The sequence below is a fragment of the Haemorhous mexicanus genome, chromosome 22 (assembly GCF_027477595.1).
Source record: "Haemorhous mexicanus isolate bHaeMex1 chromosome 22, bHaeMex1.pri, whole genome shotgun sequence".
NCBI lineage: Eukaryota > Metazoa > Chordata > Aves > Passeriformes > Fringillidae > Haemorhous > Haemorhous mexicanus.
The window spans coordinates 10,601,389-10,619,136 of record NC_082362.1 but is presented as its reverse complement, the minus strand read 5'-3'; the positions used below and the strand labels follow the sequence as shown (position 1 = coordinate 10,619,136).

The 17,748-nt window shown below is 50.6% G+C and overlaps 1 protein-coding gene across 8 annotated transcripts in view; it reads left to right on the top strand.

The window, feature by feature from the left end:
* MSI2 (musashi RNA binding protein 2) overlaps window positions 1–17,748 on the top strand; it is a 204,581-nt gene that overhangs the window by 166,264 nt on the left and 20,569 nt on the right. For 3 of the 8 annotated variants that reach the window (XM_059866262.1, XM_059866260.1, XM_059866259.1), the window contains exon 11: window positions 12,108–12,215. In XM_059866262.1, coding sequence (XP_059722245.1) covers window positions 12,108–12,215 — 108 coding nt within the window. Of the gene's footprint in view, window positions 1–8; window positions 157–12,107; window positions 12,216–13,482; window positions 15,843–17,748 lie in introns of those variants that run through there. The other 5 variants (XM_059866263.1, XM_059866261.1, XM_059866269.1 and 2 more) reach the window with 3 other exon arrangements.

Here is a 17,748-nt window from a genome sequence, read left to right as displayed (position 1 = left end):
CTTTGCAGACTATTTGCCGATTTCACAAGACATAATTTTTATCAACTAGTTCTTAAAGATGCATAACAAATTAATCGGGGTTTACTGCAGTGCTAATGAGAGAGAGACAGAGAAAGCCTGGGTGGTCCATGTTTAATATCAATGTCCACTGAAAAATTGCTGCTCTTACTGGCTGGTTTGATTGACTGGACTTTTTATTTTATTTTTATTTTTTTAAAGGCTCCATATCCTCACTGCTTTGAGTTTGCTTTTTTTTTTTTTTTAATTTTTTTTTTTTTCCTCTGCTTTGTTATGAGTTTTTAATGCCCACTTGGAATGTAACTCACAAGGATGGGGTCAGGGGTGTTCCAAAGGCATGACTTCTCACAAACTTCCTAGGAACCGTTGTATCTCCGCAGCGAGAAGGATGATTGGGTTGATTTGGTCTCACAGACAGCCCCAAAGAGAGTGACTGGCACTTTTTCACGTGGTGACATCCAGCAGTGGCACACACCCCACCCACAGGGGTGTCCCCTGTGCCTGGCAGGGCTGCGGGACCCAGCTGTGCCAGCCGTGTGTCACACCTGTCCCCTTGGCCCGGGGCTCTTTGGGAGCTGCCACCCTCACACGAGGGCCAGGGTGGGATGTCACCAAGGGAGGGGCTCAGGCAGCTGCTGCCCCCACAGCAATTCCTGCCCCACTCCCAGAGCAGGGCTGGGAGCAGCCTGGGACAGTGGAAGGTGTCCCTGCCATGGCAGGGGTGGCACTGGGTGGGATTTAAGGCCCCTTCCAACCCAAACCAGTCTGGGTTTCTCTGATTCTTTGACCTAACTCTGACCAGCCATGGTCCTGCACACTCCCTGCAGCTGCTTCTCCTTCCAAACTTTGCTTGCAAATTTCCTAAATTGTGGCCAAGCTTTCCCTGCTTCAGCTGCATCACTGCACCTCTTCCCTCCCCCCACGTGGCAGGGGAGCTGGCACCTCCCTCCATTGGCTTTATTTAGCATGACCAGAGTCTGGAGTTCTGGGTAGAAAACACCATTCTCTAAATTCTGCTCTTCCTGAAGTGTGCTACCCATGAGATAAGTTTGTGAGAAGTACGGTGCATGCTTACAGTAGAACTGTAATGCATTTTAATGTTTGTTAATCCACTTGTTAAAATGTCAGTGTCAAAGGCTCTACAATCCATGGCTGTGCTGTTCATTTCATTAAAGATGCTTGATGTAATACTTGGGTAGTTTTCTTTTGACTTTTCTGCAGGCAATAGCTTTTTTTAATCTGTATGGCTTCTTATTATTTTGTTTGGGGTTTTTTGCTATGAATTGCTTTGCTTTTGTGAACTTGTCTTAGTGTGCATGATTTGCAAACATTTCAGCTATTGTGAATTTTCTCATTTTTTGTAAATAGTCCATCTGTGCTTTTCTTTTTTTTTCTTTTTTTCTTTTTTTTTTTTCTTTTTTATGACTTTTTTCCTGTAAGTAACTGAGGTAGAAAATAATAATAAATTGTTTACAATGGATCTGCTGTGTTGCTGCTCTCTTAGCTTGCAATTTTAATATTTTGGTTTGGACACTCCAAATAACCAGTACCAATGACAGTTGAATAAAAGAATAAAATCATCACTCAAAACGTGTGACCCACTGTTTGAAGAACCTGCAGAGGAACAGTTACATGCAAGGTGTGTTTACAGCAAAAATTATACCCAAAAAAAGACAAATTGCACTCCTAACTGGGAGGAGAGGAAATTGCAGCATCCCCCCTGGTCCTCCACCACTGTGGTGGGATGTTCTGCACTGTCCTTTATCCCAGTCATATTTTCTCCCATCATCACCTGAGTGTTTGGGGGTTGTCAAAGTCTCATAGAAGCCTTCAGGTTAGAAATTTAAATTATTTATTTTAATTAAGGGTTTGTTTGCTTGTATGTTTGTTAAAGCTTATTAAAACCTTTGTATATGGTGAGAGGTGAGGAAAACAAATATTTTCACAAACTTTGCAGAGCTCAGGGAAATACATTTGCTTATTAATACTGGTGCTGCAAAGGCCATGGGCTCAGCCTTGGGTCACGCTCCTGCAGTGCCTGGGGCAGTGGAAATGCAGCACAAGATGGTTCAAAGTCCCAGACTGATGGGGTTTGTTACTGTGAGAGCATTTAAACCAACTTTCTGTTGAGCTTAATTCAGTTTCTTTCCTGATGCCAGTCCCACGTGTTCAGCCATCAGTGTGGGCAGGGAGGGATCCTGTGTACAGTTTTGTGTGGTGCTCACCTAGGAGGTAAGAACTAGAAAATAGGGATTTTCCAGGGGAGGAGAAGGAACTGGTGCCAGAGATAAGGGGAATTGTTATGTTGTGCTTAAGGCTTCTTTGTCTTGGTGTCTTGAGAGGAGGAGGAGGAGAGGGAAGGAGGTTCCTGTGGCTGGGCTTTAGGACACCCCGATGCAAGTTCTGCTGCACAGGTTCCCCCTTGGTTAATAACCTCAAAGGGGAGTGCAAGGGGATGGAAAAGGGTGTGGCTGCAGCATCCCAAAAATCCAACCATTCCCTCTGTCCCACGTGCAGAGGTGTAGAACAGCCAGCCTGGGCCGTGTGGTGTTTTCAGGGTCTGTGCTGGAGCACCCAGCTTCCTGCTCTGGTGGGGTAAAGTGATTTTAAAGTGCTGCCTGCACACGGCTTCTGCACCCCCAGGGAGTGAGGAAGTCTGTGCTAATAGGGGTCAGCTCTGTGAAGCACTCTTCGAGCACTGTTACACAGGTGTGAGCCTTGTAGAACATTCACTGATGGGAGCAAAGTTTGTCTGCTCGTGATACCGGCATGATCAAACGTAACGCTCAGAAGAGGAGGACCTGGTGGCAGCTGCAAAATAAGAGCAGGAAATGTAAAACCTATTTTAAATTGTTCAGTTAGTTAAGCCTTGTAACAGCAAGAGACGTGGAACAGAGCTGGAGATTTTTCTCACTCCTTTGTCTAACCCTTTCTTAACTGCTTCAGTCTGCTCTGCATGCCTTGTTTCCACCTAAACACATCCCTGCATCTGCATGGCATCACTGGTTTACAGAGTGCTTTTGGAGTCTCTTGGAGCCACCTGAGTGACCTCTTCCCACCTCTCCATTTCAGCCTCGGGCCCTGAAAACAAAGCCTCTAGACTGGACCTGGTTTGAAATTCAGCTTTTGGGTGTTCTGCTGAGGAGGGGCTGTTCCCATTGCAGGCACATCCCTGGAGGGGGGAGCAGCTGGAGCTGCAGACAGCAAACTGAGAAATTAATATAGCAGAGCCCATAAATCTCCAGACAGAAGGTTCTCCTTCAAGTTCTGCTTAGATTATTGTGTTTTCTTGCAGGAAAAAATGGTCTCTAGAGCTGTTCTCTGAGTCCAAGCAGAGCTGAAGCACCTTTGCCTTTAAGGCACAGTTTTTCTGAGAAAAGCTGTGGGTTTGGATGTTGCAGAGAATTGTGTAAAAGGCTTTTTTTATCTTCTATTTCCCCCTACCCCTGAAAGTAACCTTATTGTTAGATTTAGGGTGAGATTTTCCAGACAGGAGCCGTTGGTCTGTGTTGATGGTCCAGCTCCCAGCACTGTCAGTGGCAGCAGAGCGTGGCCAGTGACAATGGAGCCTGTCCCCTTTTCCTGCCCCATCCTCTCAGTGTGAGTGAGGCTGCTCTGGAGGTTTGGCTGTATATCATGTCTGGCTGATGCACAAAACTGCCCAGGTCCTTCATTAGATTTTTCTCCACTTATAACTTGAATAACTGAGAAATAAGAACATCTTGAATGTTGAACTTGAACACTGATTGTCCTGTTCTCAGCTGCTCACTGATCTGTGCCTGGTGTTAGAGGTTTAAAACTTGAGGCTCATTGCCCTGAAAAGGAGTGATCCTGAAGGAGCAGAGAGGAGAGAGAAGGAGTAAGAGCCAAAGCTGCTGGTGTCTGTAGAGGTCTGTGTGTTTTGGGGCAGTGCTGCAGCTGCAGAGCGATGGATTCAGCTGAGAACAGCCACAGCTGCAGTGACCAGCAGGGTTAATGAGAGCAATTATTCACAGGAGTAAAGAGGCGTGACACAAACACTGGTGTGTGGAGGAAAACATGGATAACCCTGCTGAAGGAGGAGAGTGCTCTGGTAGTGCCCATCCTGCCCTGAGGAGTTCTCCGTGTCCCAGCTCCCCTGCCCTCCTGCCTTGTGCCTCACCAGAGACAATTGTTAACTAAAGCTGTTGAGAACTGGGGCTGGGGTTGCATAGAGTTGGACAGGATGTGTCTCCTCATAGCACAGAAACATTCAGATGTGAATGTTTTAGCAGCAGGGTTTCCAGCTGGCCATTGAGGAGCTTCCACGTCCTGCCTTGCCCAGGAGCAGTGGTGGTAGTTCTGCAGCAATGCCTTGAAGATTTCTGGGCTCAGCATCCCAATCCTCTGCTGTGACCTCTCTGATAATATGGATTATGGACTGCCCAGTGGCAGTTCTCCAGTGAGGCACTGGGAAGGTCCCTGTCTGCAGTGGTGGCTGTGCTGGGTGAGCTGCACAGGAGTGGTGAAGAGTTCCCCACCCTCTGATAACCTTGTCCTGTGATTTACTGCCTTCTCTTTTATGAAGTTGCCTCTTTGTGTTGAATTTTTTCAGCTTCAGCCTCCAGACAGGAGTTCTTTTTACGCCTTTGTTCATCATCAAGGACCTGTCTTTAAATAATACTTACCCAGATAGTTTAGATCATTCATAAAAATTGAGACAAGCAGCTTAACCAAACAGCTCATTTTCTCTACCATCAGAGCAGCAGAAATGAGGCTTGAAGCAAATCAGTGCCACGGTGCTGAACTCCAAATAGATGCCTTAATGTGCTTCCATCTAACCTGCCCTTGTTCAGGCAGCAGCAGGTGACTGAAATGCAGAAATTCAGAGCTGCTGAACTGGGCCCAGTGAGCTCCTGGGTGTTCCTGCCCCTGCAGCCATCCTTTCCTTCCTACTTAACCTGTTGATTAAAAATCTGTGATGAACGTTTGGCTTTGGCCTTTAAAATGAGTTGTAGCGAGTCCAAAGGAGGCCACCAGGATATGAAAGGGATGGAGCCCCTCTCCTGCAGGGAAAGGCTGGGAGGAGTGGAATTATTCACCCTGGAGTAGAGGAGGCTTCAGGGCAGCCTGCAGGAAAGATGGAGAGAGACTGTTAACAAGGGCCTGGAGGGACAGGACAAGGAGGAATGGCTTCAGACTGCCAGAGGGCAGGGTTAGGTTGGAAATTGGATGTTGATAACCTAAATCAGCTACCAGCTTCAGCTTCTTGGTTTGTGGTTTTTTGAATAAGTAGCTTTTTTTTAAAACAAACTGTTTGCCTTTGAGAAGTTTCCCAGTTTTCAGTGTAGTGAAATAACTGCTAAAGGGTTATTGCACTTTGAATGCCACAGAATGATAATTTGGGGACAAACAAGGCTGTGTCTCACTGATGCATGCAGTAATTACTGGGCAGAAATGCACCATTCTCATCCTAGAAGGATCACGGCCTGAGAGTCCCAACAGCTGAAAAATGGGTCATTTCCTGTACATAAAGGGGAAGTGCCAAATTCTGAATGAACTCTATTTGGGATTTATTGTTGTGTTGAAATTCCAGAATGGGAATATTTGCTCAGCACAAGATCCATGTGCAAACAGACATGGGGCAGACCTGGTCCAGGCTGTGCCCTGGGTGCTGCAGGGGCTCTGGGATGAGGCTCCATGATGCACGGTGTGTTCTGGATGGAATCCCCTAATTTGCTGGAAGAGATTTTAACCAGGTTGATGTAACACAGTGGAAAAAGACCAAGGGAAGCCCTTCAGGGTCTGTTTCAATAGAGGACTTGGAGCAGGCTTGGAGATACTGAAGGTGTTACTAGCATTGATCAGACCCTGAGGAAGGCACTGTCCTGTTTCCCTGGAGCTCTGCTGGGTCCTGTTCATCAGCTGTGCTGTGGATGGAGAAAGCCTCCTAGACTGCAAACTCTGAGGAGGCTTCATAGAGTCTGCAATCAAATCCCAAGGAGTTAATTGCTGCTAAACAGTGGTAATGAGTTGTGAATGATGTGGTAGAACCCCGATCTTTGATCAGTTCTAGGGAACATTTGATTTCTCTGGGTGTATGTTCTTCTCTAAATATTCAGCACTGAGTTCTTCATCTCAAGCTTGGAGTAGTAGCAGGTTTTTTTTTCTTTCTCATTTGTGTTTCCTTATAGAAAGGGAGGGGGAGTGTGAGACAGAGAGCCTGGAAGATGAAGGTTTTAAACATAAAGGGATTGTTTTGGGATGGAGCTTTCCCTTGTGTGTGTTCACCATTAAAGACGACACTTTTGCCCGGTAAATTGGACCCACGCCTGCCTGCCTTCAAAAAAAAACTACCAGGCTCTTCTGCTTCATGGTTTTGAGTCTCTGATACTTTTGAAATGAAGCCTAAAGATCCTCCAAAGAGGATAACACAGCCTAATGGAAAGAATAATGCAAGCGAGAACCCATCTGAAATGACAGCTGTGAGCCTGGTGCAGCTTTTCGGGCTGATCAAAGCTGCTGGGAACTCTGCTTGAAAAGGGGGATCAGCCCCTGGAAACTCTGCTTGAAAAGGGGGATCAGCCCCTGGAAACTCTGCTTGAAAAGGGGGGATCAGCCCCTGGGAACTCTGCTTGAAAAGGGGGGATCAGCCCCTGGGAATTCTGCTTGAAAAGGGGGGATCAGCCCCTGGGAACTCTGCTTGAAAAGGGGGGATCAGCCCCTGGGAACTCTGCTTGAAAAGGGGGATCAGCCCCTGGAAACTCTGCTTGAAAAGGGGGGATCAGCCCCCTGGGAACTCTGCTTGAAAAGGGGGATCAGCCCCTGGAAACTCTGCTTGAAAAGGGGGGATCAGCCCCCTGGGAACTCTGCTTGAAAAGGGGGGATCAGCCCCTGGGAACTCTGCTTGAGAAGGGGGGATCAGCCCCTGGGAACTCTGCTTGAAAAGGGGGGATCAGCCCCCCGGCTCCTCTCCCTGCTCAGCCTGCACATGAATTCATAGTCCAGCCTTTGCACTTCTTTCCTGGGAGATCTAGTGACCCTTCTGGTCAGGTTCAGGTCAGCTACTGGGGAGCACCAGGGGTGTAGGGAGTGAAGTGCTGGGGGGTGAAGGAGCCTCTGGGCTGGATGCCCTCAGCACAGGGACCCCCAAAAGACCCTGCACAGGCCAGTCTGCTGTTTGTGTGTGAGCACTCCAAACACCCCATGAGCACAGAGCAAGGAGGTTGCTTCTTGGGTGCTGTTTCATGGTGGCTTTTATTTAATTCTCCATGCCTGTTCCATGATTTTGGCTGTTTTCTGAAGCCAGGTGTTGATTTGAGCATCTCAGCTTCCATTTTCTTGTTTTAAATCCCTGTGCTCATTGCTGAAGGCTGAACATGCAACCTCAAGTGCCCAAGTGCTTTGGCCATTAAGAAGAAATTCTTTGCATGATATTTTTGATGTAAGGACTAATTTCATTATCTTTGTGCCCCTTTTTTGTGTCGATTCCTGTTGTCTGACTGGTTGTAGAGGATAAGGTTGAGTGTGCTTTGAGGATGCCAGATGCTTGGGGTCTCCAAAGGCTGGTGAGAGCAGGGCTGAAGGAGTCAGTGATTTCCCTTGGAGCCAGAGCTGCAGGAAGAGGGTCCTGGCAGCAGGAAGGGGTGCAGGTGGTTCTTGGGTTTTTCCCTCGTGGTTGCCTTGTAGCCAAGCCCAGGCTGGAGGACAGGAGACCTCGGTGATTGAAGGAGTGGTCCCACCAGGGCAGGAGATGGAGCAGGGCAGAGATCTGTGAGCCCCTGAAGCCCCGTGAAGCCTGGCCCTGCTCAGGCAGTGCTGTGCTTGCCAGATTTGTTCACAAAGCCCCTGGAAATCTGCTGAATCCTGGGCTCCCACTGCAATGCCCAGAGCAAGGCAGTGGGGCTGTGTGCTCCAGCCCAAAGTGCTGCTCCAGGGCTGTGCCATCCTGGGATGCCCCTTCTCCCAAACTCACCTGTGCCTTGGAGAGCCAACAGCCACGGGCTGACTCCGGGTGCTCAGGGCAAAGAATTTAACCCAGATCTGTCCATCTTCCCTCGCTGCTTCACTGTTTAAAGTGAAACTATTGATGCAGGAAGCAGGAAAATTTATCTGTGAAAAATTGCACTTGGAAGGCTGGTTTTGGCTCATTCTGAGCAATGAGAGAGCATGAAATTGCTGTGAATCCTCAGGGCTTTCCTGGACAGTGTGTGAGCCAGAGCAAAGCGTTTATTGTAAAATCCCTTCTAATTGCAGTGCTCACAGTGGGCACTGCTGGCTGTGCAAGGGCTCTGGGCTTTGTGTCCTCTGGGCAGCTGGCAGCAGTGGGCACACAAAGCTCAGGGGTCATTTGAGCAGGAATCAGTGCTTTAAACAAACACTGGGAACGAGCTGAGCTCTCCCTCCACCCTTTTGATCTTCCAGCTGACTTCAGAGGGCTCAGAGGGAGTGGGGCTGGTGCTCCTGATTATCCAGGGTGGGATCCAGGGTGCTGCCATCCGTGCTCCCCTTGCCTTCAAGACTCTCTTGTCCAGGCACCCATTCCTGGCACCCAGCTAGCCCCGAGCTGCTTGTCAAACTGAGCTGGGAGGCTGGCTGACACCCCCCAGCCCTCTGTGCTCCTGGGGTGCCCCTGCAGCAGCTGTCCCTGATGCCACTGCTGTCTCCTGGAGACTCCTGCCCTTCCCAGGCATGGCTGAGGGAAAAGAGGGGCACTGGGTACTGTTCTCACACTCTGCTGGCCACAGGTGCTCCTTGCTGGGATCCCTGTCAGCCAGAGTGGGGTGGTGTCAGCTGCACAGGGGTGGCACAGAGGTGGCACAGTGGTGGCACAGTGAGGTGGCCCAGAGGTGGCACAGTGAGGTGGCACAGGAGGCACAGTGAGGTGGCCCAGAGGTGGCACAGTGAGGTGGCACAGGAGGCACAGTGAGGTGGCACAGGTGGCACAGTGAGGTGACACAGAGGTGGCACAGTGAGGTTGCACAGTGAGGTGGCACAGTGAAGTGGCACAGGTGGCACAGTGAGCTGGCACAGGTGGCACAGTGAGCTGGCACAGGTGGCACAGTGAGGTGGCCCAGAGGTGGCACAGTGAGGTGGCACAGTGAGGTGACACAGAGGTGGTACAGGTGGCACAGTGAGGTGACACAGAGGTGGCACAGGTGGCACAGTGAGGTGGCACAGAGGTGACACAGTGAGGTGGTACAGTGGTGGCACAGTGGTGGCACAGAGGTGGCACAGTGAGGTGACACAGTGAGGTGGCACAGAGGTGGTACAGTGAGGTGGCCCAGAGGTGGCACAGTGAGGTGACACAGAGGTGACACAGAGGTGGCACAGGTGGCACAGTGAGGTGACACAGAGGTGGCACAGTGGTGGCACAGTGAGGTTGCACAGTGAGGTGGCACAGAGGTGGCACAGGTGACACAGAGGTGGCCCAGAGGTGGCACAGTGAGGTGACACAGAGGTGACACAGAGGTGGCACAGGTGGCACAGTGAGGTGGCCCAGAGGTGGCACAGTGAGGTGACACAGAGGTGGCCCAGAGGTGGAGGTCACCCAGCATTGGTGGCTCAGCAGCAGTGACAGGGAAGCTGCTCGGGCTGAGCCAGCCCGTGGACGCGGTGCCTGGCAGAGGGTGTTTCAGCCGGGCACGGATTGCTTTCAGTGGGCTGGATGGAGGAGGGGATCCTGCAGGGCTGCCGTGCTGTGAGTGTGTCAGTGAGGGGCTTTGGCCAGTGAGGGGCTTTGGCCAGTCCTGGTGCTCAGTCCCAGTTCCCATCTCCTGCTGGCGGGGCTGCGGCGCTCCCGCACGGAGAGCAGCCCTCTCATTGAGCTCTTGGGAGTGCCGTGTCTCAGGGATGCTTTTATCTCAGAACTGGGATAAAAGCTTTCTGCAGGGGCACAGGGATTAATTTTTCACACATCTGTCCACTGGAATGCAATAAGGGAGCCTTTGTTCGGGCTCTTCCCGTGGAGTGCCTTCTCCACCCTTGTTATTTCACTCTTCTTTTGCATGGCAAAACTTTTTGTCCTGCATTTCAAACAGATCCTGAGTGTCCCTGGCAGCTGAACAAGAGAAACAAACTTTCCAGCCCTGTTTTTTGTGCTGTTCTCAGGGGATGCTTGGTGATTTGAAGGGTATTTGATTGGTTTTGGCAGAGGCGCTTTATTCCATGGAAAATCCACAGCTCCTCCAGTCCCCTGTGGATGGTTTAGGGAGCCCCTGGAGCCTCCAGAGGAGATCTGTGGGTGGCCAGCTGGCGGTGGAGGTGCCATGGGAACGCTGAGGACACTGCTCTTGGACCCTGTGGTGGGCAGGGAGGGGCAGGGGACAGTGCCAGCTCTGCCCCTGCCTGAGCACAGCGGGAGGGCCCAGAGCTTGGCCCAGACATGGCTCTGCATGGAAATGAAGCCCCAGAGCCTCAGCCCCTGTCCTGCACAGGCTTTCCTTGCTCTTTGGAGGGTGGTTTTACTCTTAGCACCAAAGTCTTCTCACTCCAGGGACCAGGGACTCTCAACCCCAGCCAGGGTTGGTGGCTCCATCCAGTGAGAGGGAGTTTACCACTCAGGTTCAGCACTGGTTTTAGCATCCCCAGCGTGGATCTGCTTCCCCCACATCCCCCTCCACGGGGCTGTAGCAGTTCCCAGCTGGCAGGTTCACCAGAGGAGCAGGGCTGGCTGTGCAGTGCTGCTCTGTGTGCACAGGGAGCAGCACCCTGGGGATCCTCTGCATGCATTTACCTGTGCTATGTTTTTTTTCCCCCCCAACAGCCCTATTACCATATTTAAATGCAAGTATGTCTTTTTTTGATTGGTGTTTTAAGTAGCTGCAAGTTGTTGTAGCCTAGTGCTCTGCTCCTTGGCCTGGTAGCTGAGCTGTAGCTGAGCCATAGTGCTGCAGGTAGTGGCTGTAGTGTGCTGGGCTCGCTCTCGGGCTCACTCCTCTCTTTCTCAGTGCCTCAGTTGCTCCCCTGTGGTTCCTCAGCCTTGCAAAGCAGCTCTGATCGTGGTCCTGGTGCCTGCTCAAGGACCAGCTTCCATTGTGGTGGCCACCCCAGGCTTGTCCTGTTGGGTGGCAGGAGCAGTTGGAGCTCCCAGAGACCAGGAACCTCCCTGGAGTCATTGACCTTGGGGTTTGGGGTTCTTGCTGATTGCCTGGACTTTGCCATTGCCCTCTTAAACACATATATTGGAAGTCAGAATCTCTGGCAGATCTTCTGAATGTTAATTAAGTAAACCAGCAATCTTGCTGGCAGCATTCCATTCCTCTCTGAGGGCTTGGTTCCCTGCAGCAGGGGGGATGTCATAGAGCTCCTTGATCTGCGGCTGGTTTGCTCTCAAGAGCTTTCTTCCTTTCTTTCTTTCTTTCTTTCTTTCTTTCTTTCTTTCTTTCTTTCTTTCTTTCTTTCTTTCTTTCTTTCTTTCTTTCTTTCTTTCTTTCTTTCCTTTCCTTTCCTTTCCTTTCTTTTCCTTTTCCTTTTCCTTTTCCTTTTCCTTTTCCTTTTCCTTTTCCTTTTCCTTTTCCTTTTCCTTTTCCTTTTCCTTTTCCTTTTCCTTTTCCTTTTCCTTTTCCTTTTCCTTTTCCTTTTCCTTTTCCTTTTCCTTTCCTTTCCTTTCCTTTCCTTTTCCTTTTCCTTTTCCTTTTCCTTTTCCTTTTCCTTTTCCTTTCCTTTCCTTTCCTTTCCTCCGCCGCTTCCTTCCTCCTTCCTTTCCTTCTTTCCTTCTTTCTTTCCTCCTTTCTTTCCTTCTTTTCTTCCTTCTTTAACCACATCCCATTGAATTTTTTCCTGCTTGATCCCAGCAATTTAGTGATTTTGACACGAGGACCTCCTCGTCTGTTCCATTCCTGCTTTGTCTGTAGAGCAGCACATTATTTTCACCTGCAGATAAGCCTGGAGAGCTCCCTGGTTGTCTGTGGAGCGGGCTGACCCCGTTCCTGCAGGAGCTGAGAGCTGCAGGCTGTGCCTCCAGCCTGTCCTCCTCCTGTGCCCAGGGGGTTTGTGCCAGCAGCGGGCACTGGCCAGGGCTGGGCTGTGCCCACGGGGAGCCAGGCTGGCAGCTCTGGTGCCCGTGGCCCTCAGGGACTCGTGGTGCCCTCTGGGCTCTGTCTTTACCTTGTCCTTTTCTCCACGGCCAGGTTTCCCAGCAGCGGCTTACGGACCAGTAGCAGCGGCAGCCGTGGCGGCAGCAAGAGGATCAGGTAGGGGGGCCCGTGGAAGAGCAAACCCTCAGAGTGCAGGGTCAGGTAAAAGCTCTGTCGGTATTCTGTGTGGCTGCAGCTCTCCATCATTTCTCTGATTTTCCTCACTTATCCTGGGGACCTGAAAACAATCAATCAAAAAAAAAAAAAAAAAATTAGAGAAAAAATAAGTAATCAACCCCAATCCAAACCCAAACTACAAGCAGAGGCCACGGGGGCTGGAGCACCTGCAGGAGATTGGCGTGAGAACTGCCAAAACCAGGGTAGATATTCTGATTTGTTTCTTCCTTTATTCCTTTATTGCGTTGGTTTCGTTGTTTGGTTTAAATTCGAGGCTCTAAAAGATACCCCAAAAAAGATTAATTTGCGTTTTCAGAAGAAAAGTTGTAGTTTCTCACAGGAAGCTGGGGTTGGGTTGAGGTGGTGGCAGCAGCTCTGGGTGCTCCTGCCGTGCCCAGAGCCACTGTCACCTCCTCCACCGTGGCCAGCACAGGCATCCCCATGGCGAGGAGCCCTGTCCCTTGGGCTGGCATCACTGTGCCACTGGCACAGCACACGGCTGACAGTGCAGCATCCCTGCCTGCTCCAACCCCACTGCTTCCATGAGGAACCACAAAGCTTTTCTTCTGTCCTTCTGAAAACTTCTTACTTTTTTTTTTTCCCCTTAAGGGAAATAAAGAAATGAACTGTTGCCAATTGCCGTTACTGCCGTAGGTTTAAATTTTGCTAAGCATGTGAATCAGCACTTTGCTCAGGTGGCAGAGTTCAGAGCAGCCCTCAGTGAGCCGTGGGCTGACGGAGGCGCTGCCAGCCCCGTGCCCTCTGTGCCAGCGTGTCCCCAGGGGACACGGGGCTGGCAGCGCCGCCCCGCTCACTCAGGGCTGGGCTGGGGGCTCTCGTGGCTCTCCGGGCAGTGCCGGGGTTAAGGAGGCGCTCCCGGGAAGCCCCGAGGGAGGAGAGGTGGGCAGGCCCAGGTGTGTCTCAGCCTGGGGCCGTGAGGCCAGAGAAAGACACCAGGAGAACTCCGTTCCATGCAAACTGGCACTGCTTGCAGGCTACAAAGGACTCTCTGTACCAGTTCCATCCTGTGGCATGTAGAGAGCGCCTAAGGGGTGACTTGCCAGCCTGGTTGTGGGGATCCCCCAACTCCCAGCTTCTCCTACTGCCCTGGCAAGGAGGGGGAAAAACAAACCCAAAGAGGGAAAAAAAAAAACAAACCCAAACCCAAACAAATCCCAAGATTGCTTTTGCATATGCTTCCAGGAAAACAGACCTCATTGTTTCTGCCTCTTCCTCATGTTTTGCCCTTCAGGTTTTGTTTTACGTGCAAACAGACCTGGTGAGTTGCCCCTTAGCAAGGCACAGAGGGTTTGGCTGGATTAACGTTGCTTCCCTGATTATTATTATTATTCTTTTTAATCGGAGTGCTTTTGGTGCCCATTAGAACTGAACTGAGCATTGATCAATTCTGTGCCTGAAAATCATTTGTCTTTAATTTGAGTGTTTTTTGGTTTCTCTTTTGTTGGGTTTTCTGATTTGTTTTTTCAGTTTTTTTTTGTTTTTTGATTTGAACTTGCAATACGAAACTAAATCTAACCCTAAATTAACAGCACCCTTTCTGGCAAGTTTAAAGAGCAGTATGGTGTTTGGAAATGTCTTTTCAAGCCTCAAAATTGCCTGCGTGCACAAAACTGGCAAAAACCCCAAAACTGAACCCAAAGAGCCCCCGTCCCGCCCCAGCCCTGAGGTCTCAAGGAGGAAGGTGGGTTTGTCACCGGCCCTGCTCACATCTGCACCAAGCCTGGTCTGGGAACGGGGGGTTCTGTAGAGTCATCTCCATCCAGAGCTGGTTTTGGAAGGGACATCCTGGGTTTGCCACTCCATCAGCAATGGTAGTGAATTGTATCCAGGAGCAGTGGAGTCCGATCGACCTTGCGCTGCAGTGTACGGGCCCGATTCATTACAAGAAAAATGGCTGGGGTTTTTTCCCTTCTTTCCTTTTCAGCTGGGTTTTTGTTTTCCCTTCACAAATTCGCACAGCCCTCCTTCACGCGTGCCTGGTCCAAAGCACAGAGCACAGCACGGCCGGCCCTAACTGGCCCCTTTCTGCCAGGAAATGGGAAAGAGCTGGGAAACACCCGGGCAGGCGCGTCCCACCAGCCCCAGCTCACTGGGAGAGCTCTGCCCAGGGCTGCTGGAGCACAGCACAGAGCACGCATTGGCCGGGAGGTTCCTGGAAGGCATTGATGACAGTCCGTGTCATCAATGTCCCCATCACTGCTGCCTCTTCAGCAGCTCTCTGGCCCCGTCCCGCCGGCTCTTCCCCACCTTCCTGGCATCGGTGCCAGCACAGAGACTGGGCACCCTCAGAGAGCATCCACCTTCTTGTTCTCCCCAGGCAGCTGCAGCCCTCTCACTCCAAGCCCCTGGGCACTGACCACCTTGGTTTGTCCCTGGGGTGACATTCCTCCTCTTGGGACACCTGCATGTTTGCTGAGTCAGCAGGGAGCCTGCTGGGGGCAGGTACCTGCTCGGGGCCTCCTCCCTGCCCTCACCCCTTCTTTTTCTATGGCAGCTGACCTCGCTAGATAAACAGGTTCTTCTGTGTCACGGCAGGTCTGTCCTACAGCCGGCAGAAAGGGACGTGTCCCTGTCCCCGTGCTCAGTGCCACCATAAATTCCCGTCCCGCGTCGCTGCTCGCGTGCCGGCGGGGTGAGCGCGGCCGTGCTGCTCGGCACTAATCACGTCCCCGTTTGGCACCCCAGAGATGAGGGGATAGCTGAGGTCCTTCCAGCAGACGCAGGTCTGGCCACGTCCATTCGCTCCGGGTGGGGCTGTGCTGCCGAATCCCTCCGCTGGTTTTGACAACCTCACCCATTCTTGTATTTTTTTAATGAATTGGGACCTGAGCCACGGAAAACGAGCAAAGTTAAAAGTCTGAATGCTGCAAACTCCTCCTAGACAACTTCACTATCAGTGTCACGTTTCTTTTGAATCCACCTGACATATTTTACGTGTAAAACATTTTTGTCGTGTAAATGCTTTTTTTAAAATACAGTCATGGGGGGGCACATTTTCCTCTTGCATTTGACATGGGAGGGGTTCATCCGGCAGGAGAGCGAGACGAGGAAAATTTGGCAGGAGAGGGTTTTCGTTCCTTCCTCTTTGGTTCATTGACAAGCCTGAGATTTTTCCAGTTCCCAAACTGTTTCTACCAGCTGTTCCTCCCTGAGGACTGGAGACAAAACCCATAAGGCCCCAGGAATCCAGCCCTGTCCCAGCTCCCTCGGGCAGGCTGTGCCCGCCGAGCCGGCCGGCGGCACTCGGCGCAGCGGGACAGCGCGGTGCCACGGCGCCGGGGGCTGCTCCCCTCCCCAACCCCTGGCACATCTGGATTTTGGGCCCCGGTCCCGGCTTGCCAGTGCTGCCTTTGAGCCCTGCGCCCCAACAACCCCTTACTGGACTTTATACTTGCCAGCTATAACAAATCTCGTAACGTGAGCTACTGACCTTGATGGTGAGTGTGAGCAGTTATGTTTTGTTGTTTTCTCTCTTGCTTGGTTGGGGCTGCTGTGAGAGAGGGTGTCTCTGAGGCAAACTTTCCGGCCTCTCTTACACTCGGACGTGCACACCTCCTCTCAAACACTCTTCTGAGCGCTCTCAGCGGGAAGGTTTGTCCACACCTATTAATCCTCTCTCAGTGTCCAGCTTCTTGTTAGTAGCAGCTGGTTGCATGTTTTTTGCTTGTTCGGACGAAACGGTTCGAGAAACGACTCATATCAACTCTTGAGAAATGTCTCTATTTTTTTGTACACTTTCTTTCTTTTGATGTTTTTTATTAATTTCCCTTACTTAAAAAACAAAACACCTGTCGTCCCGTAAAACATTTCACATCTCCCCTTGCCTGTTCTTAGAGTGTATGTATCTGTGGGACTGAACTAAATGCATGCACTGTAGTAGTCGTACTGGTAGCAGTAGATGTAGTTGTAGAACATGCATTGTCGAGTTGATATTATAGGCACCATCAACGCGAACGAGCGTGGCAGATAAAAGCAGAGCCTTGGTCTGATTGAAAGCGTAGGGATAACGCAGCACAGAGCTGCTGATGGCTTGGATCCATAGAGCCCTATTCGTTAAATCCCATTATCTGGAAGTTTAAATTGAAGCCGGCTGTAGGCAACCTACACCCTCCGTACAAGAACCCGCACATGCTCTGATGCTGATAGTAAAACTGACCTTTTTTTTTAATTGAAATTAACCCCCCTAGGAACTGAAACACTGACTATAACTGTATTCTCTTATTTTTATTTTGTATCCAAAAGAACCGAAGGTATTTTTCAAATCATTTTACAATCATGGTTTCTCCATCAGCCTGTTACTCGTCCATATTAGCCCATAGACTCATTCGTTGGCGGTCGTAGACCAGATGTGCCACACACAAATCACTCCATTTGGGAATCCAGTAATTCCGTGTGTGAGGCGGCTCCCTGCAGCCTGTCCTGAGCCACCAAGCGATTGTTTGTAGGTCATAAATCTTAAATCTTATTATGCAACAGAGACTCCGAGCTAGTGATGGGTCGTACTCATTGCCATGTCACCCAGCTTAAGGGAACATTTTTTAATGAAGATTTAACATTTCATAAATATCAGCATGAGGAGTTCGAGGCAAGTTCATCCTCTGTGCCACGAGCCAGCAGTGGCTTTGCTTCTCCTGCCTGGGTTTCTGTGCTAAACTTGGAAAGTGCAGAGACGGCGCTGCAGTCAGTAAATCCAACAGATGGTAATTGAGATCCCGAATTAGGCTTTGGTTTATTTGTTGTTTAGTTTGCTGCTTGTCAGAAAACAGCCTGATGGGAGCAGAAAAGCTCCTCTCTGCTGTGGTCACCCCTCTCCTCCTCCCCAGGCCCTGGCCATCCCCAAAGCCAGCTGTGCTGGGTGGGAGCCTCTCCCTGCTCTGCTGGGCAGAGCCACACACTCATTAATGCAGTTCAGGCAGCAAGGGCTTTCAGAGGAAATAAAATATCCAGAATGGGCTTTCCAGTGTTATTAAGGATTTGTACCTGCTCCTTACCTCTAATAGAACATGGAGTAAATCAAGCAAACAAGCGCTGGGGCTGCCACGGTGCAAGGTGAGCTGAGCTGCCCCTGGTGCTGCCAGGGAGCTAAACACCCGTGTGCCAAGCTGGGATAAGGTTCCCTTTGGATCTCAGTTTTCCAGGGAAAGGGGAGCCCGCCGTTCAATGCACCCCAGCCCATGGTGAAATCAGGAGTGTGCCTGAAGCTCAGCAGAGCAATAAATGGCTTGGGGCCGAGGAAACCTTGTCTGACACCTAAGGAAGGTGCTCCAAAATCTAATCTACTCATAGTTTAGCAAATTAATGGCCATAAAAAGGGGGACAGTGGTTGGTCTGTGTGTGTGGGGGAGAGGAGCTGCCACGGGCTCATGGAGATGTCAGGAGGAGCATTTCAAAGATCCAGGCACGAACCAGTTTGGGAATTCTGCAGCCCGCTGGGAGGACTCCCTTGTGGCACGGTGTCTCTGGTGGAATTGCTCTCCCTTTTTTATTTTGCTCTATA